Here is a 21096-nt window from a genome sequence, read left to right on the forward strand (position 1 = left end):
GGGAAGTGGCTATGGCTGGCTGAAGGGGAGAGCTTCCCTGCCTCCCTGACCCCCACTGACCCTACCCACAGGGCTGTGGCTTTGGGTACCGCTATACACGGCTGCCGCACCTGCTGAAAACCAAGCCAGAGGACGCCAACTTGCCTAGCCTCCAGAGTGAGTGTCCAGGTTGGGTGACCCGGTGGCTCTGGCCCACTGCTGTTGGTCTTCTTGGACTCTTCTCGCTTCTCCTGGCCTGTCTCCCGGACTCCTGTTGGGCCCCAGCTCTGCCCCCCGGCGTTTCCATTTCCCTGCTTCCTCCCAGTCCAAGGACACTCTGGGACACCTCCCCCTTGCTCCCCTGTCCCATGTGTGTCCTTTGGGCCTGAATGCTGTGCATGGGTCATGGTGAAAAGGGGCAGCATCTTCTCAGGGTGCTGGCAGCTTAGAGTGAGGACTCTGAACCAGCTCCCTGACCTCCAGCCTCATCCTGGCACCATGTCCACCTCCCACTTCAGTGTACTTGAGTCAAGGCAGGCGCACAGACTGGGGCTTGGTCAGGGCCCCAGAGGGTGCCCATGGCGTTCCCAAGAGGAAGGGGAATTTGGTTGGGGGCAGAGGTTATACTGTCTCTCCAGGGGCCATGGATGGCCCAGCAAAGCCCTGTGAGCCTGAGGACCTTCACCTAGGCCCCTCCTGGGTCCTGGGTTTTTTGCCTTGCAGTCTGCCTGCCATACTCTGCACTCACCCCACTTGGTGGTTTTCCTAGGCCTACGTGATGTGTTTCTGCCTTCATGGGCAGGGTTTTTGCACGAAAGGGTCCCCAGAGACTGAGTGCCTTGTGTGAAGTCACTCATCAAGTCCTTGCCGGTTTTCTTGGATGCACCAGCGGGTGGAACTGAGCTGCAGTTAGAGTGGCAGTGGGACTAGATATTCATCCTGCTGGCTGTAGGAACTATTGATTTGCACGGGGTGGGGGGGTGGTGTCCAGCCCGGCTGTGGCTTAAGGGCTCTGGTTACCGCTCCCCGTCAGCCCAGACTTGGCATCCACCACCTCGGCCATATGCCAAGGCCAGGCCAAGGGCAGCAGAGGAGAGTAGAGGACGGCAGGGCTCTGACACAGTAGGTCTCGGGGATGCTGGTCTTGAAATGAATGAGGAGAGGCCTAGGTCACCCTGTCTGGGTCTAGCCCTCTCTGAGGGGCATGCGGCTGAGGACTTCTTTGGGGGCAGGCTATGGCTGGGGGGCTGCTCTAGGCCAAAGGGATGGTGTGGGGCCAGGAATAACTTCAGCCTGTGGCTTGCCAGCAGGAGGAGGGACAGATTTAGCCCTAACCCCCAGGCAGCACTGTACCCTGTCTTCCCTGCCTTCATGACCTGAGCATCCTCAGGGAGCCATCTTTTTGTCCTTACACCAATGGCCCAACAAGTCAGGACAGAGGTAGACAGGCAGGAACCACAGACCAGAGTGCCCAGTGATGCCACCGTGTCGATGCCCCTGCAGAGCCCTGCCCCTCCACCCTGCTTCAGCAGCACATGGCAGACCTACTGCGGGAGGGTCCTGATGTGGCACCCAGCTTCCTCAACAGTGTCCTCAACCAGCTCAACTGGGCCTTCTCTGAGTTCATCGGCATGATCCAGGAGGTGGGTCACAGTGGGTCGCGTGGGCTGTGGTGTTGCAGAGGACCAGGCATGAACTGCAGTGTGGCCAGGCCACTGACTGCCCACCTGCTGGTGGCTCAGATCCAACAGGCTGCCGAGCGCCTAGAGCGGAACTTTGTGGACAGCCGGCAGCTCAAGGTGTGTGCCACCTGCTTTGACCTCTCGGTCAGCCTGCTGCGTGTCTTGGAGATGACCATCACGCTGGTGCCTGAGATATTCCTGGACTGGGCCCGGCCTACCTCTGAGATGCTGCTGCGGCGTCTCGCACAGGTGTGTCCATCTGGGCAGGGTGGGGGGGCCCCTGGGGACTCCCCGGTGGTGAGCCCACCCATCCACTCCACCAATGGGCTCCTGCCCTCACAGCTGCTGAACCAGGTGCTGAACCGGGTGACGGCCGAGAGGAACCTGTTTGACCGCGTGGTCACCCTGCGGCTGCCTGGTGAGGACCCAGTGCCCTGAACCCAACATAGCACAAGCCTTGGTTCCTCTGCTAGGAGTTGTGACGCCTGATTGTCCATTCTGCATTGGGACAGGCAGGCTTGGTACCCTCAGCCTTAGGTCGCCCTTCTGTGGGGAGGACAGGGGGGCTCGCACTAGCCAGGAGGCCTGGATCCCTCGATCCCTCCTTTCCCTTCAGGCCTGGAGAGCGTGGACCACTATCCCATTCTGGTGGCTGTGACAGGCATCCTGGTGCGGCTCCTGGTGCATGGCCCGGCGTCGGGGTAAGTGTTAGGCACCAGGGCCCCATGGGAGCTGGCATGGCTGATGGGGAGTGCACCAGGCAGGGCCTCCCTGCCGCCGTTTCTTCATCTCTAAAATGGACCTCAGCATCAGGCGTTGAGGCCAGGGGGAGGTCATGATGTACAAACTGCCTAAACAGGTGGTAGCAGCAGTAGCTCTGAGTAGGAGAATCGGGGACCCCAGCAGAACAGGGTGCCCGAGCCGCATGGTCATAGCCACTGGCTTGTGGTTATACCTCAGGCATGGGCGGGGTGCTCTCCTGCAGCATCCAGCACAGCACTGCTGGGAAGGGGGCTGAGCGCACACACTGCTACTTGTGTTCACGAAGGCTCTGGTGATGAGCATGTACCACCTTTATTAAGGAACTCCATGAACAACTGGATCCAGGACTTGTAGGAGCCCCCAGCTCAGCACCCACGCAGGAGGGGTTCCCAGGCCCCCCGCCCCCTTCCCTGCCTCCCTGCGGTGGGTGGTAAGAGCATATGAGACCAGGGCACTGCCTCAGCCATTAGACCAAGATCAGTGCCAGCCCTTAAGAGGCTTCTATCCTCGAGGGACAGCAAGTTCCGGCTAGGCCCTCCCATCTTGGCCATGCTCGGGCTTTTTACTGCTAAAAAGCTGGGGGCACAGGCCATGTTGCCCCTTACTGCTGTCTTGTGAGCCCACGGGAGAGGCTGTGCTCTCAGAGTGGTCTGTGGCTGCCCCTGACCAGAGGGAGCAGGGCCACTCTGGCTGATGCTCGGGCCAGGCCCCCTGGGGGTCTCTTGAGGAGCCCCACCTGCTTCCTTCCTGCCCAGCAGACTGCATGGAGTTGTGGAGCTTGAAGTAGGTTGGATGTTGGTGCATGTTTCCTCCTTCCACCCTGGGTGGGGGCCTAGGTCTTCCTTTGGAGCCCTTCTCCTCTTCCCCCGTGGGCCCACTCTCTTCCTGTCCCTTTGGGAAGGGGAAGATGGTTATGCTTCAGTACTTCACCACGGCTTGGTAGCTGCCTCGGCCTCTGAGGTGGTGTACCTAGGGCTCTCAGGCAAGGGCTCTTCCGGATGGCCCCAGTTCCAGTCCTCGTGGGACGTGTGGGCACCAGTAGGTCCTGCTAGGGTCTAGGGCCTTTGGGCCCTGTGTTAGAGCAGAGCAGGAGAGAGGGTGGGGAGCCCAGCCCCTCCATTAGTGATTGGGGCTGCTGTGGTTGAGGTCAAGGCCGTGCAGGAGGCTGGAGGACCAAGCCCAGCGCTCCCACCAGCATCTGGCAGTTGTCAGGGCGGCAACAGGGAGCAGGGCGAGCAGCGGGTGGCAAGTGGCCTGGCTCTGGGCCCAGGGCAGCCTAGGTCATCACCAGGCCCTCAGAGCCCGTGGAGCTAGCAGACTCAGAGCCAGCCTTGAGCCGCAGGCCCACAGGATTGTAGAGATCAAAGTCCTCGGCTACTGCCAGCTGCACACGCCCATTGAGGCCCCTCCTGCCCGGCTCCAGAAAGACCACATGCTTGTGGACACTGGCCTTGCGGCTGGGTACATCCGGTGGTGTGCTGAGCACTGAGGACTGTGCGCTCAGCTCCTGGAGGGGGCTGGGTGCCTGGGGCCAGCGGCGGCAGTGGCAGGTGCGACGGTAGCAGCGGCGGCAGCCTGGGCAGGGTGGCGCAAAAAGGTAGAGCAGCACAAGCACCAGGCCCACAGCGCAGCCCAGCAGGGTGGTGAAGCCTGTGTTGAAAGCCTCGGGCTCAGGGTGTGGGAAATGCACGCTCACGTTGTACTCGTGCGTCTGGTTGTGATGCAGGCGGGGCCCGGCTGCCAGGCACACAAAGACCCCCTCGTGCTGCGGCTGCACATTGCTTATGGCCAAGCTGCCATCAGCCAGCACTGTGATGCTGCCGTCTCGGGATCCTGGTGCCACCAGCAGCTCGTGCTGTGGTGACACCCAGGCGATGCGCACAGCTGGGGCACTGGTGTTGCAGTGCAGCCTCAGGGACCGACCCATCTGCACGTGCAGCTGCACTTCGGGCTGCTCTAGGCCCTGAGCCAGGGCAGCTGAGCAATTCTCAAAGACACGGCTGTGCTCAAAGAAGCGCACACGGGATGTGGGTACCTTGAAGGCCAGGCACATGTACTCTCGGGCAAAGTCACTCACAGCGCTTAGGCCCCGCTGATGCCAGCGCTGCAGCAGGTGGTAGAGACGGCAGTCACAGGGTAATGGATTGTTGTGCAGGTAAAGGCCGTTCTTAAGAAAGGCTGGCAGTGCAGCCAGGTCAGGTACTGGGATGCGTCCCAGGCGGTTGGAGGAGAGATCCAGAGTACGTAGGTGGGTCGTGCCCAGACCGTGCAGGTGGTCAAAAGAGAAGGAGGAGAGTTCGTTGCAGCCCAGGTAGAGACGGCTGAGTGCGCCCAGGCCATGGAAGGCGTGCTCATCCAAGTGCGCTAAGCGGTTATTGAACAGAAGCAGCCTCTCGAGCGCCCCCAACCCTTCGAGGTCGTGGCGGCCAAGCGCCCGCAGCGCGTTAGATGATAAATCGAGTAGCCGCAGGCCGCTGGCGTTGGTGAAGACTCCGTGACCTAGCACGACCAGTTCGTTGTGGCCTAGGCGCAGGGCGCGCAGCCGGGAGAGCGGCGCCAGCCAGCCGGGGCGGAGGCGCTGGAGTGCGTTGTGGCTCAGGTCGAGGTCCGCAGCAGCGGCAGGCAACGCAGCCGGCACGTCCTGCAACCCCAGGCCCGCGCAGCTCAGCAGGTCAGCGGCGCACACACATCTGTAGGGGCAGTTATGGGGTGCGGAGGGCAAAAAGCCCTCTGAGCCCAGACTGCCCAGCCCAACGCGCGGCATGCACAGCATTGCGCCCAGCAGCACCAGCCAGGCCATGGTGGTGATTGCCGGGGGTGGAATGGGGCAGTTCTGTGTGGGGCGCGGCTCCAGGACTCACCCACTTCTGCTGGATGTGGGCTCCACCCCACACGCCAACCGCCCCTGCTTCCCGGGTCCAGGTCGGGACTTGGGGCCGAGCTCCACTCAGCACTCCCTCCACCGGCTTCCCCAGCTCTCCGGGTGCTTCCCCGATCGGCTTCTAAATACTCTCCTGGAGGAGGGCGGGGCCTCGGCCTCCCATTGGCCCCAGGCCGGAGGGGGTGGGGCACCCCCCCCCCCCCCCCACCAACCTCGACCTAGGTCCCAGGGTGGCCGCCAGAGGGGGCGCGAGTCCGTCTCTGATGTCCCAGCCTGTTCTTAGCCTATGGCTTTCCCCGGTGCCTGTCTTCCCGGGAATAGTAGCAGGGAAACCTTTAAGCTGCTAGTGCTATTTATTTGTTTTCTTTGGAGTTAGTGTATATTAGGGGGTAGGTAGGCTTTCAGTATCTGCTAGTCACCCATTTAAACTGGTACAAGGGCTGTACGGGTTCTTACTGGGACCCAGGACTGGGCGGGGAGGGTAGGGGGTGTGGCAGTGTGAGCAGCAGGGAGGTGAGGTGGGACAGAGGCAATTCAGGTGGGCTGAATTGTCCACCCCACCCCTCCAATAGGTATCGTTTTCAGATAGGCCCAACCTTCTGACTACCCTTGCACCCTCTCCCACCCAGGACAGAAAGAGCCACGTCAGTGCTCCTGGCTGATCCTTGCTTCCAGCTCCGCTCTATATGCTATCTCCTGGGGCAGCCAGAGCCTCCTGCCCCTGGCACTGTCCTGCCTGCCCCTGACCGGAAGCGCTTCTCCCTACAGAGCTGTGAGTGGGCCAGGGGTGGGTCAGGGAAGAGGGATCTGGGACTGGCCTAGGTGAGGAGTCTCCAGAAGAGCAAATTCCCAAGTTGTGGTATTTAAGAGGCACTGGGTTCTAGGGCCACATTGGGTCTGACAACTGCCACCAACCCCCAGACACAGATTACATCAGCGTTGAGGAGCTGGCCCAGGTGGAACAGATGCTGGCACACCTGACTTCTGCGTCGGCCCAGGCAGCAGCTGCCTCCCTGGTGAGTGGGAGCCACTGCACACACGTCCACACCACCCAAACACACATTAGCACAAATGTGCATACCACACAGGCGTGGCATGTGTCCTTGTCTGGGTATCTGACCCCAGCCCACCCTGCACTCTGCAGCCCACCAGCGAGGAGGATCTCTGCCCCATCTGCTATGCTCACCCCATTTCTGCCGTGTTCCAGCCCTGTGGCCACAAGTCCTGCAAGTAAGTGGGCCCCATTGGTGCAGGGGGCTGGGGAAGCAGCAGGGATACACAGACCCTCCTCCTCCTCCCGTTGTAGAGCCTGCATCAACCAGCATCTGATGAACAACAAGGATTGCTTCTTCTGCAAAGCCACCATCGTGTCTGTAGAGGACTGGGAGAAGGCAGCCAGTACCAGTACCACTTCCTCGGCAGCCTAGCCCACACAGCAGCAGCCTCCACCCTTGAACTCAGACCCAGGCTGGGCCCTATTTATGAGCTCCTCTTGCCCTATTCCCCATGTCCAACCTCCTTGTCTGAGCGTAACCTCATTGGCGGGAACCCAGCCGTGTCCTAATTGTGCCTGAGCTTGACTTTCAGTCAGGGCCACAGTGAACATTAAATTATTATTCCATACAGCCCTGGCCCGGACCTTCTTGAGGGAGTAGGCTTTGTAGAGGATGCCCAGCAAGGATCCTGCCAGATTACGTCCACAAGAGAGGGCAGGTGTCCAACAGCTTCAGCCTTGTCTAGTCCTCTGAGATAACGGCGAGTCCAGGGCCTTTTGATGTGTCAAGCCAGAGCTCCCCATGCCAGTAGGGAAATGGAGATTCAGCCAGCCCCATGGTATCCCCTCACATGATGATGCGTGGTTCCGGCACCGACTCGCCAATAGACTTGTGGGGCAGCACACTGGCCCCGTTGAGGTAGAGCTCGTCGTTAACTATGACGTCCTCACCCAGCACTGTCACGTTCTCCATGCGCACCTCGAGGGAGGGGGCAGGCCTGGTCAGCAAGGCAGGCACATTCCCTGCCCCTCTCCCCATCTGGCCCAGCCCACAGGCTTACCCACTGGCCCACGCGGCAGCGCCAGCCCACAATGCAGGACTCGAGCCAGGAGTGGGATCGGATATGGGCGTCTCGCAGCACTGTGCATCGCCGGATGCACACACCATCCTCCACTACCACGCCAGGACCCAGACTCACGTTGGGGCCAATGCTGCAGTTCTGGCCAATGCGGGCACTTGGGTCCTAAGGACAATGAGGGAAATACAAGTGAACCACTTGTCTCCTGAGATGAAGGGGTGGGGTGGGGGAACGTGGGTTTACGATGGGCTGGGCAGGGGCCTTACCACCAGCACATTGCCCACAATGCCAGGGCCTGAGCACAGTTGCTCAGGCTGCTTCTGTCGCAGGGACTGTAGGAAGAGGCACATGCCAGTGAGAAAATCCTTGGGTTGCCCTATGTCCATCCAGAAGCCTGTTGGGAGGAAATGCATCAGGGGGCTCAGCCCAGCCTCACCCCACCCCCAGCCTGTGGCCTCCCTGCCTCACCCTGCAGCTCCATGGCATATAGCTGCCCCTCCGTGGCCATGACAGGAAAGATCTCCTTCTCAATGGATGTAGGTTGCAGCTGTGGGAGTGGGCAACTCGTAAGCAGGGTCAGGGGGGTAGGGGCCTGCCCTGCCCCAGCCCACCCAGCAGCTGGCTTCTACACACCTGGATGCGCCGCAGCACTGCAGGGTTCAGAATGTACATGCCTGCGTTGATCTTGTTGGACACAAACACCTGCGGCTTCTCCACGAACCGGTGAATGCGGCCTGTGTCAGCCTCACATACCACCACACCATACTTAGAGGGTTCCTCCACTTTGGTCACCTGAGTAGAGGGGGACACTGTCCTAAATCTCCGGGGCTGTGCCCCAAATGCTTAAAGACACATACTGCACAGCCCTGCACCCACAACACAAGCAGATAGTTAAGGGCCGCAGACTGGAAGAGGCTGGGCATCGGGGCAGGAGTGTCAGAGAAGAAAGACCTGATCCCTTACCAGGATGGAGCCCTCCTGGCCATGGTGCCGGTGGAACTGCACCATGGCTTGGAAGGGGAAATCGCAGATCACATCACTGTTGAGAACGAAGAAAGGATCTGCAGTCTCAGAGAGCAAGTCACGGGCCAGTGCCAAGGGCCCAGCTAGGAGAGAGGTGCAGGTCACCATCTTTCTAGGGGTTTGAACCTTTGGAACCAGGCTCAGCATACCCCATCCACGCTGAGTCTTACCCCTTCTCAGACCCTAAACCCCAAAGGAACCTTCCTGTCTTTACTGACCTGTGCCTAAAGGCTCTTCTTCGTGAGACATGGAGATTCGGATTCCCAGCTGAAAGGGATAAGCCGCCTGTCAGGTTCCTCCCAACAGGATGGGTGGTTGCGCGGGGAGCAAAGAAAAAGGTCAAGAGTCCGAGCCTCACCCTCTGCTCCTGCGCCTTCATTTCCTTCTCCAGCACCTGAGACATGTAGCTAACCGCCAGAATCACGTGGTCTACGCCTGCCTGTTGGACAAAACAGCGCCGGCCGACAGAAGGTCTCAGCCAGAAGGCACGGGCATTCACGACCTAGTCCCTCGTCCTGCCAGGTCCCACCACGACACCGACCCCGGGTCTTACCGCGGCCAGCGCCTCCACTTGGTGCAGCAAGATGGGCTTATTGCAGAAATCCACCAGTGGCTTCGGGATGCTCAGCGTCAGCGGCCGCAGACGCGTCCCATAGCCGCCCACCAAGATCAGTGCCTTCATCGCGCCTGCGGGCGGCCGGAGAGTGAGTCCCAGACTCCGAAGCGTCCGCGGCCCGGCCCGCCCGGCCGAGCCCTGCCGCGAACTCCCGCCGCGGCCCGAGCCCTTCACCTGCCAGACTGACCCACTCTGGCTCTGCCTTGGCCGCCCAGTCCGCCCTGCCGCCTACCCGGGACCGCACACAGGAAGAAGCGACGCCAGACGGAGAGCTGCTGGCCCGGAACTCAGGCCGGACCTAGGCGGGGGGGTGACGTTGGCCCGAGCCGGCCAATCGACTGCCGTATACGTGGCACGGACGCCGACGTCGGAGCGCCGGGGCGCGGCGTTCTGGCAGACGTAGCCAATGAGAGCCCGAGCACGCCGAGCTGCCATGGGGACCGGGACGGGGTCTGCGGGTCAGCTGCCCATTGGCGGATCCAAAGGCGGAACTGGCGCCAAGGGCGAGGCTCTCTCGCCGACGGGTGCCGGGGTCTGCTGCCGCGCGGCCGTTTCCGGCCCCGCCCCGACGCAGCGGCTCGTGGGACGCGGCGGAGGGACGCGGGGCAACGGGGTTGGACCTGCTTCCCGGGAGCCGCGGGACTACAAAGACGCGGACACAGCTCAGTTTCTAGCGGCTTTATTTTGACATACACGACCTCAGACACAAGCGGGGCGGGCAGCGCTAGGTGTACAGAAAGGGGCCGCCGGGCCCAAGGCCCGAGCACCCCTCCCCCGCACGCAAGGTCCCTAGGAGACGCAGTGGCCCAGCCGTGGGCGGAGCCGAGAGTGGAAGAGAGTGCAGACCTGGGGCAGCTTGGGCAGGTTTAGGCAGCTTCCAGGAAAGTGGAGCAAAGAACGATTCCTAGAGACGATGCCTTACGGTGCCCCGAGAAGTAAAGGAACCACGTCCTTCCCAGGGTGCTCCAATTTTTCTCATTAAAACATTTTTTTAAATCAGCACAAACAAAACCAAATTGAACAGCTTTAAAGTTCCAAGCAATCTGCATCTAGGGGGCGTGCACGTGGCCAGATGTGCGCGAGTGAGCAGCGGCTACTGAATTAGCCCAGGGCTTTGGCCCCTGGGGAAACCCCCACACCCACTGCACAGGCCCCAATGTGAGGGGAGGGAGAGGTGGGGTCTCCTGCAAGTTGCTACACTGGTCCCCTTCCTCGTTAAGCACCACCGGTCCCACCCCACCCCCCCTAGCCCAGGGGGCTGGTGTTGACTTGGCCCAAGTAAGCACTATAGAGGGGGGTCACTTGAGCGCCCCAACCCATGATCCCGCGTTGTACTTTGGTCCCAAGTTGGGGTTTGGGAAGGCAGGGCCTGGCAGGGACAGGGCTCTCTGGCAAGGACCTGGGAGAGAGTAGAGGCAGAGAGAGAGAGCATGTGTGCACACACAAGCCCAACACCCACCAGGTAACAGAGCTGGGTCCCCCCAGTGTCAAAAGTGCCGAAAAGAGGGGTCCTGCCCTAATGGAGAAGCAGCAAATCCCAGACCCTTCTGTTCTTTTTAGTGCCAGGAAAACACTGAAGGTAAGTGGGTATAGCTCTCTCACTACGAAGAGAATGGGGCAGCATCTGCTCCCCCAAATACAGGAACTGAGGTGGCACAGCACATCCCCAGGCTGGAGAGTTTCAACTGAAGGGAGTCCCAAGCAGCCCCTGACTCTGTCTTGGCCTTTGCCCTGCCAGGAAACGACGGTCTGCACTAATGAAGAGCTACTACCCTTATGGCTGAAGCCACAGAATGGTACAAGAAAGATGGTCATTATTGACCAGAAACAGGCAAGCTGTCCCTCCCAGCCCCAAGGAATGGGAACCTGCCCACCACTGGCACCAGGATCAGAGGGCCGAGAGAGATGGGATCCATCAAGGAGCCCGTTTAAAATGTGTGAGGCTGCATCTCTAAGGACTAGGAAAGTAGTCCACCAGTTATCAAGGCTTCTCATATACAGACTGGCAGGCTTACCTTTAATGCCCAAACAAGGGCCATGCCAAAAGTGACAACGACAGCGGCCCTAGGCCCAGAGGTGAGGGCACTAACCATGGCAATGGCTGAGTGCCGTGTCACCTCCTGGCCACATGTTAGAGGTGGCAGGTCTCTGTGCCATTAAGGGCTGGTGGCAAAAATTACTGAAACCACAAGAAGGGTTGCCCCTTGGGCCTTCACTGTACCACACTGTTGAGCAGGGCCACACTCCAGGCCTACAGACAAGGTGCTGGGCCAGCCGGGAAATACCTCATACAATTCATCTGCTACCAGTTCTTTGTAAAAAGGTAGCACCTGCTGACAACAGGCACAAGGGCCAAAGCTCACCTCAGAAATGGAAAAGACTATTTTGCTGAGGAAAGCATGATGGAAACCAATATTTACTAATAAACAAGGCTACAGCCCAGGGGAAAGATCCCAAGTAACAAGGGCTGGCAGATGGAGAAATGGACAGACTGATGGATCCCAGGAATGATAAGACAAAACTCATTAGCAGAATCTGGGCACCTGCACCCAGGGCCCAAACAATGTCCCTATGAGAAGACAAGCTTAAAAAAAGCTCTCCCTCCCACGACTGGAGCTCCTTACAATGGGCTGCTGCCTTGAGCTTAGCCTGGGGAAAGGTGACACCCTGAGCGGACCACAGCCCTTGAGCCCTGGGACGGGCAGCCCATCCACAGGCAGCACAGCTGCCCAAGCTAGAGGAAGAGGACTCCCACCCATAGCCCAAGAACTGCAAATACTGTCTGGGCCAGAGCCACCAGAGGCCCTGGAGCCTGCTGGGACATTAACTCTCCTTGGCAAATACAGCAGGGACCCCTTCAGTGGGGCAGGAAGGGGTAGCCTCTTCAGGCAAGGGATCTTGGTGAGAAAGGCTGGCTGGGGTGTGCAGGCAGGAAGAGGAGCAGGTTCAAGTGCCAAAGAGTGCCTGGGAATCCCATGGCCTACTCTCTGTCAAAAGCTGGCTTCAGCACAGCTTCATGAATCTAGCCTCACGCCAAGGTCAGAACTGAGAAGGACGGGTCCAGCTATGTGCAATTGGCCCTGTGGTATCCTGGGGGCATCTGTTAAAGCACTGGCTGATGCCCACACCACCAGACTAGAAAGTCCCCAAGAGCTGGGCACCCAATCCTCTACTTCTGAGGAACAAAGGATGAGTGAGCACAGAGGGAACCTGCACCAGCCCAGTGCTTCACCCTAAAACCTGCAGGGTCCTATAGCCACAGACCCCAAAGACCTAGGCAAGAGAAACCAACGTCCAAGGGCACCCTGTCCCTGCTGCCAAGCCCATCCACCAAGGGCACCTCTTCCTTCCTAAGTCAGCCTGGACACAGCAGTCAGAACTGTAGAGCTAAAGAAGCCTGGCTGTGAGGATGTGTGTTGTGCCCTCCTTCACTTTATATATATGGATTCCAGGCTACAGCTAAAAACATTTCTTTTAGTTTACACCAAAGAGAAATATAACCCTTTAAAAGCAAGTCTGTGTGTCCTCACGGCGAGTTCAGTCAGAGCAATGGTCCCTGCCTGCGGGTGGAGAGGAAGGGGTTCTGGGGGCCCAGGGCGGGGCCTACTGGTTCTCGTCCCGCATCTGTTCCATGATGCTGATGAGGTTCTCCAGGCCGAACACATAGCCTCGGTCTGGCCCATCATGCACAGTGGGGTCATCCCGGAAGCCCTTGAACGTGCTATGTGCAAAGTCGATCATGCGGACATCCACCTTGGGTGGAGAGGAGGGGCCGGCCTCAGGGCTGGTGCTACTGGGGCTGGTGCTAGGGCCACAGGGTGGCGCCATCTCAGGGAGCCCAGTATCCAGGTGCTTGAGACGCATCTCGGCCCGGCGGTCCAGGAAGGACTCTGCCCGGCACTCCCTGCCATCGTAGATGACAAGCAGGGAGCTGGAATAGAAGCGGTAGGATGCCTGCCGCTCCAACACAGCTTTCAGGCCCCGCAGTTTGCTCAGGATGGGCTCAAAAAGGTCACGCCTCAGGTCCAGGCCATTGTGCAGGTACTGATAGAGGGCGTTGCGGAAGCCTTCAATGGAGAGCCCACGGCCATAGTACTTGTTCCTGCAGAGGTAGTGTCCTGTGTCCAGCTGGTATACCTGAAAGCCCAGGAGACAGAGGGGGTGAGCACCAGAAAGGTCTGATGACCTTATAGTGCCCTGGGCAGGCACTGTCAAAAGTACTTCTGACCACCCTTAATCGTCCCAATGTCAAGGCAACAGGCTCTCACAGTGGCTCTGTGTCTGGAGCCCAAAGGTCATCAGGTAAGGCCGAGAGGGCTCAGGGAACATACCTATAAGGATGCACTCAGCATCCCGTGGGGCACTCACCCTCTCGGAGGAGATTCTGGACCACTGTGGGCCCGGAGGACACCTGGCATGGATAGCAGGCAGGCACATGTGCAACCCCAAACACGTGGGCGGCAGCAGCTAGGCTCTCACCAGGGCAACTCACCTGCATGCCACAGACCCTGACACCCAGTGTAGCTGACGTACTCTGCTCGCACTTCCTCATCTGCCGGGCCGCCTTCTCAGCTGATGCATCATCACCATGCTGCCGGGTGCCCATCTTCAGGTCCAGAACACAGGGGTACTTGAAGTGGTGCACCACGTTCTCAAGCAAGAGGAACTCTGGACCACGTCAAGGAGAGTAACAGCCACACTCACCATCAGCCCCAACCATGAAACCACAACCAAGTTTTTCTATAAAAGGGGGCATTCTCTTTAAATGTAATCTGTATTCACCTCACAAATTCTCAAATGTAGATTTCACACCACAGGCCTATCAATTATTTTCAAAAATGTTTCTATTGTGGCAAAATACACATAACAAAATTTACCATTTTAACTATTTTTTAAAAGTGTTTATTTAGTTTTGAGAGAGAGAGAGCACACACGTGCAGTAGCTGGGGAGAGGCAGAGAGAGATGGGAACAGAGGACCCGAAGCAGGCTCTGCACTGATTGCAGACAGCCCGACTCAGGGCTCGAACTCACAAACTGTGTGATCATGATGACCTGAGCCGAAGTTGAATGCCTAACCGACTAAGCCACCCAGGCACTGCCCCCCCACCCCCGCGCCATTTTAACTACTTTTAACTGCACAGTTCAGTGGCATTAAGTACATTCACATTACTGTGCAACCACCATCACCCTTCATCTCTGGAACTTTTTTATGTTCCCAAACAGAAATCAGAAATTGTACCCACTACACACACTCCCATTCCTCTTCACATCCCCATGTCTGGGAACTGCCATTCCAGTTTCTGTCTCTATGAGTATGCCTACTCTAGATACTTCATATTTGTCTTTTTGTGTTTGGCTGTTTCAGAGCAAAATGTTTTCAAGTTTTAACCATGCTGTAACATGTGACAAAATTTCATTCCTTTTTTATGGCTGAATAATTTTCCACGGTATGGATCTATGACAATCTGCTGATACCATCACATTTATTTTATTCTACTTTACTCTGTCTGGTAGGCATACACAAACTAAAGAAGGTCTGCCAGATTCACATGCATCCCTGGCACCGTAAGTAAACCAAGGCGCTGCTCAAGCCATACCACATCCAGGCCTAAAAGAAATAGGGAAGACATCTTCACAGCACTATCACAAACACGAGAAATCAGGTTTACCACTTCCGAACAGGAATCTTAGGAAAAGATGGATTTAAATTTCTACCATGTCAGGGCACTTGGGTAGCTCAGTTAAGCGTCCGACTTCGGCTCAGGTCACAATCTCACAGTTCTTGAGTTCAAGCCCCACATTAGGCTGTGCACTGACAGTGCGGAGGCTGCTTGGGATTCTCTCCCTCTCCCTCTGCACCCTCCCACACTCTTCTATCTCAAAATAAATTAAAAAAAAAAAAAAAAAAACTTTAAGTAAGTAAATAAATAATACATTTCTATCCTGCCATTTACTGACTAAACTTCAAACCAGGGGACTATATACTTCAGCTTGTCCCTTAGTACTTTTAGGACCTTCTGCTCAAAATGCCTCTATGGTCCTGGCCAGCTGGTATTTATACCCATGTCCTCATTTAAACCTGTGGTCTGCAACCACCCTGGATAAAGGTACACAGGCTAGTCACAAGGCTGCCAAAAGTCATCAGGGCCAAAGCCTGGACCTCAGTTCCATACTGGAGGACCATGAAGCAACCACAGTCTTGGATGATAACATACTTGGCATTGCTCGATGATGCACATGTTAACATCTCCTAATTCTTTAAAGAAGATCTACTAGAAAACCATTAAATTTGGCTATTAATTTCATCATCTGCAATAACTTATAAACAAATGACAATAAAACTTAAAAGGGCTGCAGAAATATCTCACAGTGCCCGAGAGCATGGGCTCTTGAATCTTGCTTTGGCCTCTCATGGGCCTGGGCAGAACACTTAACCCCCTTGGGCTTCCATCTCCTTATCTTTAAAAAAAATTTTTAATGTTTATTTATTTTTGAGAGAGAGAGACACAGAGTGTGAGCAGGGGAGGGGCAGAGAGAGAGGGAAACACAGAATTCGAAGCAGGCTCCAGGCTCTGAACCAGCAGCACAGATGCGGGGCTCGAACTCACAAACCGTGAGGTCATGACCTGAGCCGAAGTCGGATGCTCAACCGACCGAGCCACCTAGGCGCCCAGCCATCTCCTCATCTTTAAACTGGCATCGTAACATTTTCTCCTTCAAAAGACTGTTATGAAAACTGAGTAAACAGGCCTCAACACATTCCCCTCAGTTTCTCAGTAAGTATTAGTCATTTACTGCCTACTGCTTCAGATAGTAACTGACCAGCAGAATTCCCATTTTATAATATTTCTTTGCGTTTACCATCTTAAAGACTATTATATGCTGTTCAGGTATGGTGTTTCTCTTTGGACAAAAAAAAAGTACCACTTTGTAATTATTCTCTTTTGGGAGTGGAGAAATGTATGTGTGCATATGCACGTGTGCACACAAATGCAGATCCCTGATTCTAGACCTGCACTGACAAATCTGGTAGCCACTAGCCACATCTGGCAATTTCAATTTAAATAAGTATAAAATTCTGTAACTCAGGCACAGCAGCCACATTCTGGTTACTCAGTATGGCCGGTGGCTGCCATACTAAACACAGATACAGATACTTCCATGGTCTCAGAAAGTTCTACCAAACAGCACTCTTCTAGACTGCCAAGTTGAAGCTTCAGGCTTACCAGCCCCAAAAGGCAGAAAAAAACATGTCAATAAAACAAAGAATGACAGGGATGCCTGGGTGGCTCAGTCAGTTGGGCATCCAACTCTTGGTTTTGGCTCAGGCCGTGATCTCACGGTCTGTGAATTCAAGCCCCAAGTCCAGCTCTCATTGGCAGTGCGGAGCCTGCTTGGGACTCTCTCTCCATCTCTGCCCCTCCCCAACGTGTGCTTGCTCTCTCTCAGAATAAATAAACTTAAAAAAAAAAAAAAAAAAGAATGACAAAGAGCCTATGAAAAAGGGAGATGAGAACAAGTGGGGCTCCTGAACAGAGAGGGCCCTGGCCATGGTACTAGAAGGTATCCTGACACAGGAGCTACCCACGGTCGCAGCAAGGAACACCGCTGAAGTAGTAACAAGGATACTGTACAGCTTTCGGTCCTTGGACTCTGAGCGCATGCGGCTCAGCTGCTGCTTGTGACAGCGCAGACTCCAGGGGTTGTGGCTGATCTTCTCAGAACTCAGACCACTGTTGCCATCCAGCATCTGGAAAGGGACGTCTGAGTGGCTGTGGAGCTCCACCTTCGGACTCTTTGCCTCCTGGGAGCTAAGAAGGAAGAACATAACACATTGCTGAAGGGGCTCAGACAAGTCACCCTCTGGGGTCTCAGTGAAAAGGGTGAAGGAGACCTGGATCAGACCTAATCTGCCACCCTGGTGGCACCAGACCCTGGTGATGGGTGACACAGGGACCCCAGATGCATAAGTGCATAAAAGTGAGCAATAAGTAGTGTTTATACTTGTGTCTCTGAAAACTGTCTGAAAAATAACTCTTTGCACCAAATTACGTGATGAAGATACCACTCCGGATCCATTAGGAAGGCTATCACAAAAATAAACCAGAACAAGTGTTGTAGAGGATGTGGAGAAACTGGAACCCTCAAATGTTGCTGGAAAGCATGTAAAATGGTATAACCGCTATGAAAAAGTCTGGCGGTTCCTCAAAAAGTTACACGTACAATTATCATATATGACCCAGCAATTGCACTCTTAGGTATATACCTGAAAGAACTGAAAACAGAACTCAAATAGAAACTACACAAATATTTGCAGCATCATTACAATAAATAAGAGGTGAAGCAACCCAAGTGTTCATCAGTGGATAAATGGATAAACAAAACATGGTGTGCCCATACAATGGAGTGTCATTCAGCAATAAAAAGGAATGGAATTCTGACGCATGACGCATGCTATAACCTGGATGAACCCTGAAACATCCTGCTAAAGTGAAATAAGCCATACACAAAAGGAGAAATGCTGTATGATTCCACTCATCTGAGGGAACTGCACATTCACAGAAACAGAAAATAGAAAGGCAGTTGCCAGGGGCTGGGGGGAAGGGGAATGGAGAGTTATTTAACAGGTGTGGAGCTTCTGGCAGAGATAAAAAGGAGTTCTGAGAACGGATAGTAGTGATCGCTGCACAACAGTGTGAATGTACTTAATACTACTGAACTATACACTGAAAAAAGGTGAAAATGATACATTGTTAGATGTACTTTACAATTTAAAAAAAATACAAAAATTGACAAACGTGCAGTTACACACTTAACAAATATAGGGTGGAGCACGGGACACCACTGTCAAGAACACGAGTAATTATCATATTTCTGTCCACATCTACAACCAAATTTTTAATAAGATCTAAAGAAAGCATATGCTGACATTATATGCTTATGAATGTCTGTCTGCTTGTGTATCAACCTGGAAGAAAGAGAAAAACATCAAAGAAAAAAAGGCAGGATAGGCCCCAAAGAAACTTTCTCAGTGGACAAAGTTTGTGCCTGTGGAAGTCATGAAGCCATTTCAGTAAGGGGATTTTATTTCTAAAATAAGTCAAACCACAAAGGGGTTTTATTGAGAAGGTGACTCCAACTGAAAATATTAGGACTTTACTACAACTTCCTTTTTCCCACCAACACAAAAATCTTTGAAGTAACTTGCAATGTTCCTTCACCACGCCAAGCCAAGCCAAGCACCGGAGAAGCCATGTGCGCTGCAAACGGCAGAGCAAGCCTGCAGCTCCGAGCAGAGGCAGAGCACTGCAGCAATATCAAATGCCACCGTCCTCCCCAGAACTTCTGGCCTCTCCTTTAACTGTAGATGGAGTAAGTCATGCAGTTGAGCTAGCCACCAGGGCTGGTGTGTACCAGAAATTGCTGACATTCCCCTGCAGGGTGATTGGACAGACTGGGTGAAATGGATGAGAGACACGGGCAGAGATCCCTTTCCCCTTTAACTGAAAGTAGAGGAGCCACCAATGCCTCTCAGCGTCATAAAACTCTCATTTTCTTCTGGTGAGGGCATGGCTAAGGCCATTCATGGATGCTTTCTTTGTGATCCTCTTTAAGAAACAATAAGGCTTACTCATCTGCCAAGTAAACCCAAATAAGTCCTCCGTGCCCGCACAGGGCACCCATTCCTCCTGGCATTACCCTTGGTATTGTAGCTCTGGCCCTGGTGAAGAATAAGCTACATTCCTAGAAGAGACTTAGTGCCTCTGAGAACAGGCCAGAGGTCTGGTCACTGCACACAGAGCTGTCACTTTCAGAGCAGAGCCTTGAACCTGGACATGGGTAGACTTTGATGTTATTCTATGTTCATTGGCTTTTCACCAGATGATTCGTGAAGCAATTTCTGTACCTTTGGCGGACCAAAGAAAGCCCACTCTAAAGAGCTATTGAGAGAAAGGCTTCAATGCCAGCTATGGGCTTGAGGACTTGGGGAACATTCCTTGTCACATGAATGACTAAGCTTAGGTCCCACAATCATCAGTGAAGAGGAAGCCCCTTGGGGAATGAACAAGAAGCCCTGAAGAAGTGCTTCTGCAGACCAGAGTCTATTTTACACACACACACACGAATATTACTCGATCAAAAAGAATGAAATCCTGCCATTTGCGATGACATGGATAGAGCTAGAATGTGTTATACTAAGTAAAATAAGTTAATCAGAGAAAGACAAATACAATATGATTTTACTCACATGTGGAATTTAAGAAACAAAACAGATGAACGTATGGGAAGAGGGGGGAGACAAGAGAGGGAAACTAACCACAAGAGAGACTTGATGATAGAGAACAAACTGAAGGTTGATGGGCGGTGGGGGGGGGGAGGGGGGGCATGGGCTAGATGAGTGAGGGCACCTGTTATGATGAGCACTGGGTGTTGTAAGTGATGAATCACTGAAGTCTACTCCTGAAACCAATATTGCACTGTATGTTAAATAACTAAAATCTAAATTAAAAAAAAAAAAAAGCTTAACTCCTGGAGACCCTGCTTACTCAGAGTGAAGGCCTCTCCTCTCCAGAAATGCAGATCTGGCCCAGAGAGGAAACATCACACACTCAGCCAGAGTCTTGTGGGGTTCTGTGCTCCTCGATGTGTGTGTGTCCTCTTCCATCAATGGGAGTAAGGAGAGCCAGAACACTCTGGGCTCTTACTGCTTCAGGAACTAGGGTGCACAGCATGTGTTGCTCAACTGACCTGATGTCAGAGATAAACTAATGTGCTGCCACACGCATATAAGAAAAGTCCCAAATCTAACTTCTAAGTTGAGGCACAGATCTTATTCACTGAAACTAATTTTTAAGTGAAGTTAAATATACTTTAAAAAAAGGATTTTTTTTTTAAAGTAATCTCTATACCTAGTAACATGGGGCTCGAACTCACAATCCAGAGATCAAGAGTCGCATGCTCCACCCACTCCGCCAGACAGGTGCCCCCAAATTAAATATAAAGTAATTTAGTCATAGAATTTTGATTTTACCTTGTTTCAGGAAGCTCACATTATTTTTAGCTTACGTTAGTTTTATTATTTAAGAAAATTTTTTTTTTTTTTTTTTTTTACAACTCATGGTTTCTTTAGTGTTATTTACAAGGTTATAAAACTTCACCACTATCTAATTTTTAGGACATTTTCATTACCCCCAAAACAAACACTATCACCATTAGCAGTCACTTCCTATCCTCCTCTCCCCCTCAGCCCCTGGTATACCTTAACTTGCCTTCCTGTCTCATGCACTTGCCTATTCTGAACATTTTCTATATATGGAATCACACGTGTTTTTTTTGTGACTGACTTCTTTCACTCAGCACTTTAGTTTTTAAAGTTCATCCCTGTCGTGGCTCATGAGCATTCCAATCCTTTTTATCACTGGATAATATTCTATTATATGGATGCACCACATTTATTTATCCATTCATTAGCTGATGGACACAGTTGTTTTCATTTTTTGGCTGTTAGGAATAATTCAACTATAAACATCTGTTTACAAGTTTTGTGTCTGAATGTATTTTTCCAATTCTCTTGGTAAATACTCCTATTCCTAGGAGTAGCATTGATGGGGTTAGCTTTCTGAAGAATAATTATTTTTCCAGAGTGGCTGCACTATTTTACATTCCCATCAGCAATTTAAGAGGGTTCCAATTTCTCTAAATCTTCATCAACACTTTTATTATCTGTCCTTTTGATGATAGCTACCCTATGAGAGTTCACATTTCTTGCATAAAATATCAAGAGAGACAATGCTTTATAGACTATTTTCCTAATCTACAAGAAAAATAATTTCCAATGCAATAAACTAAATTTTAGTTGCAGGGAAAGGGTTAACAGCTGACCTCATAGAGGTCAAAGAACCTTGTACAGAACCCTTAAAGAACACCGGTCTGGATGGCCTCTCACTGCGCTTGGGCAGTCCTACAAGGTCTGAAAGCAGGTGCAACCTCACCGTGGACCAAGGCATTTTGAGACACAACAAAGCTGGAGAGCACAGAACACGGGGAGTCCTTGCTTCTGAAGGGCTGAGATCTTCAC

At 53.6% G+C, this 21096-nt stretch overlaps 4 protein-coding genes across 9 annotated transcripts in view; 1 reads left to right on the top strand and 3 right to left on the bottom strand.

The window, feature by feature from the left end:
* The window catches only part of RNF123 (ring finger protein 123), a 29582-nt gene extending 22653 nt beyond the window's left edge, over positions 1-6929 (top strand). For all 5 annotated transcript variants that reach the window (XM_019416831.2, XM_019416825.2, XM_019416829.2 and 2 more), the window contains exons 31-39: positions 72-156; positions 1483-1622; positions 1722-1910; positions 2004-2079; positions 2278-2362; positions 5934-6076; positions 6226-6320; positions 6449-6534; positions 6611-6929. In XM_019416831.2, coding sequence (XP_019272376.1) covers positions 72-156; positions 1483-1622; positions 1722-1910; positions 2004-2079; positions 2278-2362; positions 5934-6076; positions 6226-6320; positions 6449-6534; positions 6611-6731 — 1020 coding nt within the window. In that variant the 3' untranslated portion in view covers positions 6732-6929. The remainder of the gene's footprint in view (positions 1-71; positions 157-1482; positions 1623-1721; positions 1911-2003; positions 2080-2277; positions 2363-5933; positions 6077-6225; positions 6321-6448; positions 6535-6610) is intronic.
* Positions 2717-5940, bottom strand: AMIGO3 (adhesion molecule with Ig like domain 3). The gene has a single exon (XM_019416837.2). The coding sequence runs from the start codon at positions 5221-5223 to the stop codon at positions 3700-3702; it is 1524 nt and encodes a 507-aa protein (XP_019272382.2). The 5' UTR covers positions 5224-5940; the 3' UTR covers positions 2717-3699.
* Positions 6899-9314, bottom strand: GMPPB (GDP-mannose pyrophosphorylase B). The gene is made up of 9 exons (XM_019416839.2): positions 8954-9314; positions 8759-8839; positions 8619-8667; positions 8341-8483; positions 8011-8169; positions 7846-7924; positions 7644-7771; positions 7360-7542; positions 6899-7277 (listed from the first exon to the last, which is right to left on the bottom strand). Exons 1-9 carry the CDS (start codon positions 9080-9082, stop codon positions 7146-7148), a joined length of 1083 nt encoding a protein of 360 aa, XP_019272384.1. The 5' UTR covers positions 9083-9314; the 3' UTR covers positions 6899-7145.
* A 365-nt stretch (positions 9315-9679) lies between these two features.
* Positions 9680-21096, bottom strand: part of IP6K1 (inositol hexakisphosphate kinase 1) — a 60986-nt gene continuing 49569 nt past the window's right edge. For both annotated transcript variants that reach the window (XM_019416838.2, XM_053897149.1), the window contains 3 exons: positions 16647-16828; positions 13509-13684; positions 9680-13153 (listed from right to left, as the gene is read on the bottom strand). In XM_019416838.2, coding sequence (XP_019272383.1) covers positions 12620-13153; positions 13509-13684; positions 16647-16828 — 892 coding nt within the window. In that variant the 3' untranslated portion in view covers positions 9680-12619. The remainder of the gene's footprint in view (positions 13154-13508; positions 13685-16646; positions 16829-21096) is intronic.

Source organism: Panthera pardus, unplaced genomic scaffold (assembly GCF_024362965.1).
Source record: "Panthera pardus isolate Hobbes unplaced genomic scaffold, ASM2436296v1 HiC_scaffold_8, whole genome shotgun sequence".
Lineage (NCBI taxonomy): Eukaryota > Metazoa > Chordata > Mammalia > Carnivora > Felidae > Panthera > Panthera pardus.